At 49.8% G+C, this 10,892-nt stretch overlaps 1 protein-coding gene across 1 annotated transcript; it reads left to right on the top strand.

Annotated features, from left to right (window-relative positions):
• The first annotated feature begins 350 nt into the window (after positions 1–350).
• On the top strand, positions 351–2,875 carry LOC128269996 (procathepsin L-like). Its single transcript, XM_053007399.1, has 4 exons — positions 351–794; positions 886–1,038; positions 2,408–2,704; positions 2,768–2,875. The coding sequence occupies exons 1-4, from the start codon at positions 351–353 to the stop codon at positions 2,873–2,875; spliced, it is 1,002 nt and encodes a 333-aa protein (XP_052863359.1).
• Positions 2,876–10,892: the final 8,017 nt, after the last annotated feature.

Here is a 10,892-nt window from a genome sequence, read left to right as displayed (position 1 = left end):
GTGTTTACCTCATTTGCACTACGTTGCAAAACGTTGCACCAAAGCGCGTCTTGTATTTTGAAAAAAGCACATAAAAATATGGTCGCAAATTCAGGCACTGGCTCCGAACGGTTTTGAGGGCGGCCATCAAGGGGGTATACCAATAAAGTGCACAATACAATCAATAAAAACCAACCGATTCGCGCCCAGACGCGAACTGCTGCGACCGCATTTCTCGCACCTAGAACCCGGCCCCAAAAGCCCTCTGGGTCGTCCGTTCACTAGTAGTCGTTTATTAACTGGCGGCCGTGTCGCAGACAATTAACTGACCATCACTGGCCGGTGCGATCGTTAAACGCTCGGACTTGGAGATGAAAATTCAACGAGTGTGGTTAATCCTGTTGTTGTCGTTGACCCAAGACTGGCCGCCGCTCGGTGTTGGTGCGTCGCGTCACCGAAAGCGTAGCACCACACACATCTCTGAGGATGTTTTCCGGCGGAACCCGGGACAGCCGGTACAACCATCCCGCGCTGTAGTGGATGGGCCGGAAATGAACAAACATCCTCAATCGCTCGATACGAATCTGGCACCGGTGGCGAAACGATCTTGCTGTGGTACTGCCATGGCCATCGGTACGCTGGAAGTGGTTTCCCAGTCTGAGGAGCCGGATGCGAGCGCGCCGGCACTCGTCGGAAATGCGCAGGATGTACCGAAAGCTAAGGATGTGCCGGCGCCGGCGACAACAACTCCGCGCCCGAACGCCACAGCATCAGGTGCAAGCGATGATCCCGGTGATTCGTTCGGTTCGTACATGGTAAGGACATGTTTAACATACTGTTGAAACGGAGCCGTTGAAGCCGCTTTACCAAAAATGTAAAACAAAAACCCCCCAACACTCACGACAGAAATCGCACGACAAAAAGTACTACGCAAAGTACCGCACCGAGCGGAGACGGTCCGCCTACATGGACAACCTGGAGGAGATCAACACGCACAACCAGGAGTTTAAGGCGGGAAAAAACCGCTTCCGGCTGGCCCCGAACGCCTTCGCCGATATGGTGAGTCCGTATGGTTCTAAGACCGGGGCGTGCGTCGCGAGTCGGCTGATTTGATGGGGGTTTTCGCATTTCACCGGAACGCCGAAAACAACGCCGACCGTGGGTGTTATTTATGTGCATGGGCTCGCAATGTTTCCGAAATGGATCCGGAGGAACCCCATCATTCGGTGGGGCCGTGACATCTTCGTGACAGAGCCGTTGAGACGGACACATTTTGTGTTGTGTTGATGCTGTGTCGGAAATGGGTTGTCAATGTTTATGGCTCACCGATTTATGAGAACACCGAGAAGCAATTTTCTGCCAATTAGAATTGCCTACATAAACACCGTCCGAGCGGCAACTGTTCCATCACATGCAAAACGGGGGCAAATATTTGCATACTAAAAAGCGAATGGCGTAAAAAATGGCGTTATGTCGGCGTGCAGCCCATCAGCACGACCTCGATGGTATAGAAAATGATAATGGAAAAATTCTTGCCATTTTTTAACTGGAGATACAGCCGGAAACGGTAAAAAATGGTAGTAATGAAATGAGCGAGGGAAAGTGCAATTAAAACTGCATGTGGGATCGTCACTGGCGTGTGGCCCTAGCTTACCACGAATCATCACGATCCAACGTAATAATAACTGTGTATGTGGCAAGTTTTTCTATGCCAGAGTTATGCTTTGGTGAACAAAAACAGCTATCAGATCGGTTTAAATTTAATCCATTCGCCACAATTTCTTGTGAAATGCACCAAATGAACACTACCACTAAAGCAATTATGGCAAAGTGTTTCTCGGACTTTGGACCGTGCATTGGTACAACAACAGGATGCACGTTCTCAGGATGGCCAACGGCGGCACCACTGTCTAGTAGCCCGATCTACGGTATTGTGTTTACGTTTGCTATTCGACTTTACTTCGATGCACTCCACATCGGTGAATCTCAGCAGCCCGTGAAAGTCTTCAGCCTTCGATTGGCAGGAAGGAAAGATTCTGAGAATCCTGCGCTGCAGTTGTGTGAGCAAAAAACGAGGCAGAAAACCAATCACGATAACTGTAATCGAATCCCTGGCGATATCCTGCAGCCAGTTCGAGAACGGTCCGGAGCGGCCGGTCGGAAGAGAAAGTAGTAGTAGTAGTAATGGAGTAATCGAATCGAACACAGCCACGGATGTTTAAAGCACTCCGACGGAAAACAGGTTCTCCGGTGACGGCCCGACGAGAAGAATGGCCCGGGTGCCTGATTACGTAGTTCATTAAACACTCACTTGTAGATAATTATTTGTTCGGCCCGGTGCGGGTGATGTAGCATCCGTGGCGTGCCATATGTCTACGGTAATCGAGTAACCATTGCGTTTATCTCACCTACGTTTTGTGTCCGGCAGCCCAACAGCGAGTATCGGAAGCGGCTGGTGCGGCTGAAGACGGACACGCACCGCAAGGTAAGCGAAACCATCACGGACGAAATCGTCAGCTCCAGCGCCACCGACGAGGTGCCGGACGAGCTGGACTGGCGCGAAAAAGGGTTCAAGACGGAGCCGGCCAACCAGAAAACCTGCGGATCCTGTTACGCCTTCAGCGTGGCCTACGCCATCTCGGCGCAGCTGATGAAGCACATCGGCCGCGTGGAGCTGGTGAGCGAACAGCAGATGGTGGACTGCTCGACCGAGACCGGGAATTTGGTAGGTTTGTAGGCGAAGACCCGAAGGCTTTACATGCCACTGATGTCGGTTTCGTTTTTCTAGGGCTGCGGAGGTGGTTCCCTCAGGAACACCCTGAAGTATCTCGAAAAGGCGGGCGGCGTAATGCGCGAAGTTGACTACCCATACACGTCTTCGGTAAGTGATGTGTAGCTATTACTAGGAACTAAGTTGCAGGTGAATTGAGGTACCGGCACCAAAGGAATCAGTAGACCCATCCGAGGAATCAGTGCATCGGAGTCGAAAAACCGGTGAACAGGTCCCTCAATTGGTGCATTAAACCCACAGTTCCCGCAATTAAGGTTACATGAGTAAGTATTCTGAGAATATGGCCTCCCCAAATCGGAATGGCCCAAAACAGCGGCCCGCCAGCCGGTGATGTACGAGCGGTGGCGTGAAAAAGACCCGTCCACAAAAGAAATGGGTAAATTATGGACACGGGAGCTTGCTGTCTCAAGATGTCACGATGGACGGCGGGGCGCCAGGTCAGACCGGGTGAGTGGTGAGCCGATTGCTATTTATGCCGGCACTTACTTGCCGTGCCGGGCCGCTTTCGGATTTATTTATTAATTTTTGATTCCGTTTCGTGTTTTACGCCAACGATTTTTTTTCTTTCCCACCCTCCCCGGTTGGCTTCTTCGCGGGGCAGAGTGACATGTCGCACATAATTTAATGCACCTGACAAGCTATCATCGAGTGTCCGCGGGCGGGCGTTGGCGTCGGCCCCGGTGGCCCGCGGTGGTGCATTGTGTTGCATCGTCCACCGCGGCAGGAGGTTTATAAATATAACCGCGCGTGCAGGACGGCGGCAGCGTGTCGCCCAGCTGGGTGCGCCACGGGACGGCGGGATGTTCCCTGGCGTCCAGCGCCGGTAGGTTGCCGTGCCGTTTTGGATGAAAACTGATAATCTGCACACAACTATCGAACCGGACGCAACACCCCAGGCACGGCCGGTAAAGTGATCCCCGTGCTCAGCGGGAAGCCGCACACGCCACACCATGCGTAAGCAGACACGGATGCTGGATGCGTCATGCTGCGAAGGTCAGACAGCAAGTGCCAAAGGGGTCCGGCATCCCTTTCGAACAAGCGGTTCCACCGCTGGGACTGCTACCGCTGGATCAATAAGGAACGAATAAAGTATCCTTTTTCTGGCCCACGGGCTGCCGGTTTAAAGAATAATTTAACATAATGAACTTCAATCAATCTAATGTGGGTCGCAACAAAATGCAAGGATCGAACCACATCGGCCCTGTGGCTTGATGTAGGTTCGAACCACATTGCCGATGCAGGCTCGGCTTAAACCCCACAGTCCCGTTGGGGCTTCTGTCGCAATTTTTGGAACCGTCGCATTTGAAACTCTAATTGCGTACCGACGTCACCGATGGGCCTTACGTTTCGTTTCCCGGAATGGCGTTCCATCTCATCAAGCCGACCCCGATGGTCGAATGATCGTTTGCCGAGGAACGCCTGGAAAGTTTTATGTTCCGCCGCTCGCTAGCTAGCATGGCCAAGATGGCCATGATAAACAAATGGCACGATTCCCAGGCGCTACCCAACCCATTCCCGGGAAGGTTCGCCTTCTGATTCGTTCGAAAGAAAACAAAACTCCCGTCCGACGCCGAAAAGCGCAATAGAGCGGCCGTAAAGTGCAATAAAAACCGTAAAGCATATCGTGGGCATATCAAGAAACGGCTTTGCAGCGACGACGCTGGATTCGGGCGCCCTAGTCCCCGAAGTGATCACCACGCAAAAGGATACAGCCCAAAGGATGTTTCCGTTTGCCCTTCCGAAACTTCGTTTCATGAAAACATCCCCCAAGGAATTGCTTTTCCACCCGCAACAGATAAGATGTGGGCGCGTTATCAACAACATGCGTATTCTGCCGCGCAACATGAAGGACAAATTTCATTACCGAACAAATGGTGGGCACCTTAACTTGCAGACACCCAGTACCGGAAATGGATGTAAATTTGTGGCATCCGCTTCCAGCGCCAAACAGACGCACGAGCGTCGTGCCAGACGCCAGAAATGCCAGGTGTGAAGTAAATTTAACGTTAAGCCGGTTAGCGCATTCCTGCGAAATTAATCGAAATTCCGATAGCACCGGCACCCTCGTTCGCCCTCAAGGACGCAGCCTTCAAAGGCTGCCAGAGCCGCCGGTAGACGGCTTGCACAAAGGCCAGTACTCGCCGTGTCCAATGATCAAAGCTGAAACAACGAAATCCGACACTTCGGACACGGCCAGAAGCTTGGATTTGTTAGGTAAAATTAAGATTTGTGTCTTTGAAAATTAATTTAATGAATTCCTTCGTCACCGGTAAGTTGAGCGAAACTTTCGGCAAAGAAGATGCCTCACCAGCCAACCGGAAGCGCCAACCATTGACGGTTCGGAGGGGGCCAATTGAAGCATAATGTGGAAAGTTAAGAGAATATTTTACTTCGACCGACCGAAACAACAAAACAAACAAATAAACAACCAGACGCGTGACGAAGCGTGACGACGATGACGATGAGCGAAGCCCTCTTCTTATTGACAACATCGTTTAAATGTTCAAAAACATATTCGCCCAGTACAGATGTGGCCGTGGTTGATACTATAGACACGGCCGCCGTTTGCCGGCTCAATTGGCTGGCTGTGATGCCAAATGTAAATATTTCCGTCCGTCCGACAGTCCCTCTGTTTGCACGTCAAAGATCGCAAAATACCCAACCTTTGTCCAGCCGGCTGCAGCGGAGATGCACACCATTATTCCGCTGGGGCTGTTTATAAATAATGCTAACGGAGAAAAAACGCAAATCACTCGTACTGGCGCCCACCGCCGTCGCCGCCGCCCGAGGCGCGAGCAGCGGGTCCTTTCGAATATAAATATCATTTTTCGCGCGCTAAGCGCCGCCGCTTTATTGCACTTCGGGTCCATTGGTCGACGTGAACCATCAACACGAACTGATTGGGACCACCGACCACACCCGAGGCACACTTGGGGAAGGCAGATAAACGAATAACATGCAGCAATCTGGCGCTAAGCTGCAACAGCAGCAACGGGAGGACAAATGCTATATGGAGCGCAATATAAATAGTCACGCAAATTGACTGAACACCGCGCGCGCATTTGCACGTCACCGGGCTTTTTGAGGACCCGCCGGTATAATTAAGAATGTGTTTGAAATCGTTTTGGAAACATTCCTTGAAGGCACCATAAATCGGTTCGTCCGGGTCGCGCCAACATGCTTCACCGGGCGCCTCCATTATCAGGATTCGCCGACCGACCGCGATTTTCTCACCTCCCAACGCCGGTTTCGCAACGAACACCGCGACTGCCACCGGTTTAACTTCACTTAACTGAAACGCTCACGGAAACGATTTCCCACGGCGTGCAGCTGGCGCGCTAACACGTGTTTCGGCTGAACTTTGGCCGCAACGTGCGTAACGAGGTGGCCCACGGAATTTGGGTGACCCCCGAGGAATGTCACACCATTCACACTTCCCCGCGTGATAGAGAGAAACAGGGAGTGCGAAAGTGAGTGAGTACAGCGGAATATAAATAAACAATGCGAACCACCGTTGTGCTGCACAAGACGTTCCCGGAGCGGGCGTGCTTTCTTTTAAAAATAATTCTTTCTCATCGACGCCGTCCCGCCGCGCATACACGAGAACCCCATAATCATCATCAGGCGAAGGCAAGGACCAAGGAAAGCTGGGTAGGGAAAATGTGAAAAACCCAGCGAAATCATAGCATCAGGCCAAAATCCGAAGATCACCGAAGGCAATAAAAAGCGCGCGCGCGCCCCAATAAAGTATGATACACCCTCGGGTCGGTTGGTCGGTCGGCGCTTTCACTTTCATCTCTCGGTCCAGCAGGGATGTTTGGTCGTTTATTGTTTCACATCGCTCGGTGGCCAGATCACTCGCGTCGTGATCTGGCTTTGGCTTTCCGTTTTTTGTGTGTTTGTTTTACTATTCACCGCCGTCGGTCCACCGCCGTGTCACGCCGCGAGATTCTCGCACGTCAAAGTGGAGATTCCCACGCGTTTGCAGCTCGCGAATTGCCACCGAAACGAACCGAAAAAAAATTAAACGAAATAAAACTCTTTTACAAACGAACCAAACATTACGGAACCACGAATCATGCAGGGGACGGAGACCGAAAACACGATTCACGCACAATGTTAGAACGCACAACGTGCCAGCGACGCGACTGGGACGGTCGAAGCCATTTTCCGCCGTCACTCTGTTTTTTCGGTGCTTCGCAGGTTGCCACTAATTCCCTTCTCCAGTTTCCAGCCCAAAATTAGATGTAAAATATTTAAACACCGACTTCACGTGTTTTTCTGGCGTTCACATGGGGCACATAGTAACTTTTCGGAACTGTACTCCGGATCTGTAGCCACCGTCATTGACGGTGGTCCTCGAGGGAGTGAACGCACACATTTGCTACGATGGCAAAAAGGACACCCCGAAAAAACACCCTATTGGCTTACATCAATTAATGTACGATCACCCAAACGGCCGGTTTGAAGCACCGGAACTCCAACACTTTGTCGTCACTGGGTCACGGGCGAGCGCGCGGCTCGCGTAAACGGAAGCGACAGAACGCGAACTCTTTGACGCGGGAACTACTACGATGTCTCCAAATATTGAACCGACGCCACCGACAAACGGATTTTAACTGACTAACTGACTGGCGCTTCGAGCTCGAATCGCGAATCCGACCGACGACGGCACCAAGACCGCGAGTAACGTTACACACCGGTACTCCGGGGCCGGTCTTGTTCTCTCTCTCTCTTTCTTTCTCTCTCTCTCTCTTTCTTTCTCTCTCTCGCTCTTTGCTATGTTGCTCTCGCTTTCTCTGACCCCACTGGCACGCCACTTTCTCTGATGCGTCGGATAAGTTCTCGCTCCCACTCGCTCTATCGGCCACTCGGTGATGGAAATCAAACGGCCGATAAAAGCCGGCAACCCGCGGCTTGTTTTGAACCGCATGTCCGCCCGTGTGCGCCTACCGGTCTCACTGCCAGCGTTTTCTCGCACTCACCTGTTGCTTCTCACCGCGCCACTATGGGGAAAAGGCGGTCATAAACCAACATTAAACAGTGAGGATTTTGGTTATATTTTCCTAAAATAGATAAGTTCCCGTTTCTTCGCCTACTAGACTAGACTAGACTTTACAATTAAAATTTAGGTGATAATCCGTGCGTGTCCGCTAGGCTTATTTTAAGAACACACTTCCTGTTGCCTAAGGAGGCGCCTGGTCTTTATGCCTTTTCTATTATTTAGGTAAAATAGGTAAAATGTCTATTCTTGTATTCCGAATAACCGAATGTACCCTTTCCAGGTAATCAAAATGTATCTGTTTCAGAATAAACGTTTGTATAGAATTCCATCTGGTGCAACTTTTATGCCTTTTGGATTTGCATCATGGATGACTGAATATGTGTTTCTTTTTGGGCATATGCATTTTAAGGTAGTTGCTATAATGAACGATTTTTTTTACGATCCTGAGCGTGCAAGTACTGCTCTTAACGTAGATAAAGAAGGATTGGGAATATCTTAATAACGATTAGCTGTCAGGAAGAGGTTAATGCTGCAAAGCTAGAGACATACTGTAGAGTTACATATCTAAAACTGTTAGTGCTTTACAGAAAAATCGTCCAGAGAGAAACAATTTAGAAGACATTTTCATTCAGACAATACATAGCAGTGACCCAACAATTAGTTCTATTTCATTATACTCAGCGAATAAACCATAAACTTAAGTTTCCTGATATAGTTTCCTGATTAAGTCTGGATTTAGAAACAGGCTAATAAAAACTCGTCAAACGTTTAAATAATAGATCATTGGTTGGATACTTCGGATGGTAATAATTAGTTGTTCCAATATTCCCAAAAACGCAAGCTCCTCGATCGTTTCATATCCTTTTTACACTCATAAGGCATTTGATCACAAATTCGATACTTGTAGACCATTATGCATTCAAACATTTTAGTGTCCGGCGTTTAAATACTTTAAAATATCGAGAAGGGTTATTTATTATACTTGCACGTGTGCATTACGCATAAAATGTTGAGTTCAATCAAACCACATGCAAAGAAACCAAAAACGTTAAAAACAACGTCGGATTCTTCCTAAAACCAAATACCGTTCCGTCCACGGAACGCGAATTCCAAGTGTTGTGCGAGTGTTGTGCTTTCTTTCGGATTTGTTTGCTATTGCTTCTGCACGCTCTCGTTCGCACCATAGTTCAAGTGTCACCGACGCCGGCAAATGGCCAGATGGACCACGGCTTGTCCGCCCGGATGAAGGATGGAAGGCAAACAACACTCACCGAGGCACTGTTGTTACAGTTGATTAAACTCGAATAAACAAACTGGCCGCACCACGTGTGAAGCGATAAAACTCCCAGACTTTTTTTTTGCGCAATGCGAGCACCAACCACCTGTCACGGATTTTTGGTCGGCCGCTTCTTTTTACCCTCCGCTTTTTAAGCCCCCAAATTTAGTTATTTACTCGATCGATAATGCATTTATTAATGGTGCATCTTTTGCCCCGTTAGCTTTAATGGCGGTGCGAAAAGCGATGGAAATGGCCAGGAAGGAATAAGTCATCTCGTACGGGCAAAGAGGAAATGTCACCAACAGATAGCACGAGACGGCATGAGAGCTTCCAGGCGGCCGCGAGACGGACGCGGGAGAGCTTTGCCCACGAATTTGCCCGGTTATTGCGCCCTCCTTTCGCGGTGGCCGCGGTCTGGGCCAGCACTCGCGCCCAGTGACAGGAACATAAATTTCAGATAATCCGGATTAGAGGCACTTGCGCTGTGCACTTGATTAGTGTAAAACCTGTAACGCAGCCCAGAACACGGCTCTTTCGAAGCGACTCCGCTTCGACTCCGGAGATTGGAATTCCGGCGGCGAATGCCGGTTTTTTCTTTCTGTTCGGGCGACCTGCCGGATTAAGAGAAATAAATTTTCATGCAGTTTGTTGAGATGCTTTCTTCTGCGGGCGCAGGTCTTAAAGCCGTTTCTTTGGCCCATAATAAGCGAGTAAGTTCGTGGTTCATTAATTTTATATGCAAACTTAAACTCTCTCCGTTAAGTTTGTACAAATGTTAAAGAAACTTTCGTGAAATAAATCAATCGTGGTAGACATAATGAAGGACGTTAAATTGGCCTCTTTAATGTGAATTCTTTAAAGTGCCCTCGCAATAAAACTGACCCTACAATCGCTCACTTTCGTACAATTCAAGGCACGCGATAATGAAACAGCTGACCACCAGTGACCAATTAAGCAAGTGTTTTAAGTTCTGCACGTCTCGACGTAAAACAAAACACTTTTTTAATGAGCAGCAATCAGAGGGTAAGCCGGCTTTTACGTCACCGGGCCGGACGTTGCACGTGCAGCGACTGCCAACGAGTTTACAATAACAAATCGTAATTAAGAGCCTCAAGACTCATTATCTCGCTCTCTCGGGTAGGCTTTAGAATGAATTTGTCATTCGCTTTCCCTGCGAACGATGCCCTGCGTCCCTCGCCCGGCAGTGCATCTATCATGCTTTATGCTGCGTGCTGCTAATGCCACGAATATGTTGCGTTCGCCGCCATGCTGCACCTGCCAAGTCGAGCCAGAGAGTGCGGAAGACCCGAGAGGCCGTTGGAGGTGACTGATTTATTATTATGTCTCAGACCCACTCGAGAGGTGCCAACAAGCCCATTATGCGTTAAGTCCGACCCACATGGGGCACCGAACGCCGGCGCAGCATAAGAAGGGCTGAGGTTGGTTATCGCCGGAGGGGAGCCCGTCACGCCACATTATATGCATAACAAACACTTGAGCGTCAAATTAATAGTCACGACATTGTTTACCCAAAACAAGTAGCTCCAGCGGGTTGCATGTGCCAATTGGTCGGTTCATTAATTTGCCTTTTTTATCTCGACCCTCCGACACACCGTCACACGGTTGGCAGGTACTTCTGTCAGGCGAGTGTTAAATTCCTGCCCAGGTCCAGGTCCTGAGACCTACCAGCTCTACCGAGCGGTGCGGGCCGCAGGGCCAATTACATCGGCGAATAGCGAGCGAGATCGAGCGACAAATTTGGCCAAAACCGGTCCGGTTCGCGTCCGGCACGCTTCTTCGTTACGCCAGTTAACGCTAGCTCTCGAATGGGAGTGAAA

The sequence above is a fragment of the Anopheles cruzii genome, chromosome 3 (genome assembly GCF_943734635.1).
Source record: "Anopheles cruzii chromosome 3, idAnoCruzAS_RS32_06, whole genome shotgun sequence".
Lineage (NCBI taxonomy): Eukaryota > Metazoa > Arthropoda > Insecta > Diptera > Culicidae > Anopheles > Anopheles cruzii.
This window is presented reverse-complemented; position numbering and strand designations above follow the sequence as displayed.

Coding starts and splice junctions, on each gene's coding strand:
- LOC128269996 (XM_053007399.1), top strand. CDS start 351: ATGAAAATTCAACGAGTGTGGTTAATCCTGTTGTTGTCGTTGACCCAA. Junction 795..885: donor ATTCGTTCGGTTCGTACATG/GTAAGGACATGT, acceptor CACTCACGACAG/AAATCGCACGACAAAAAGTA. Junction 2,705..2,767: donor CGACCGAGACCGGGAATTTG/GTAGGTTTGTAG, acceptor TCGTTTTTCTAG/GGCTGCGGAGGTGGTTCCCT.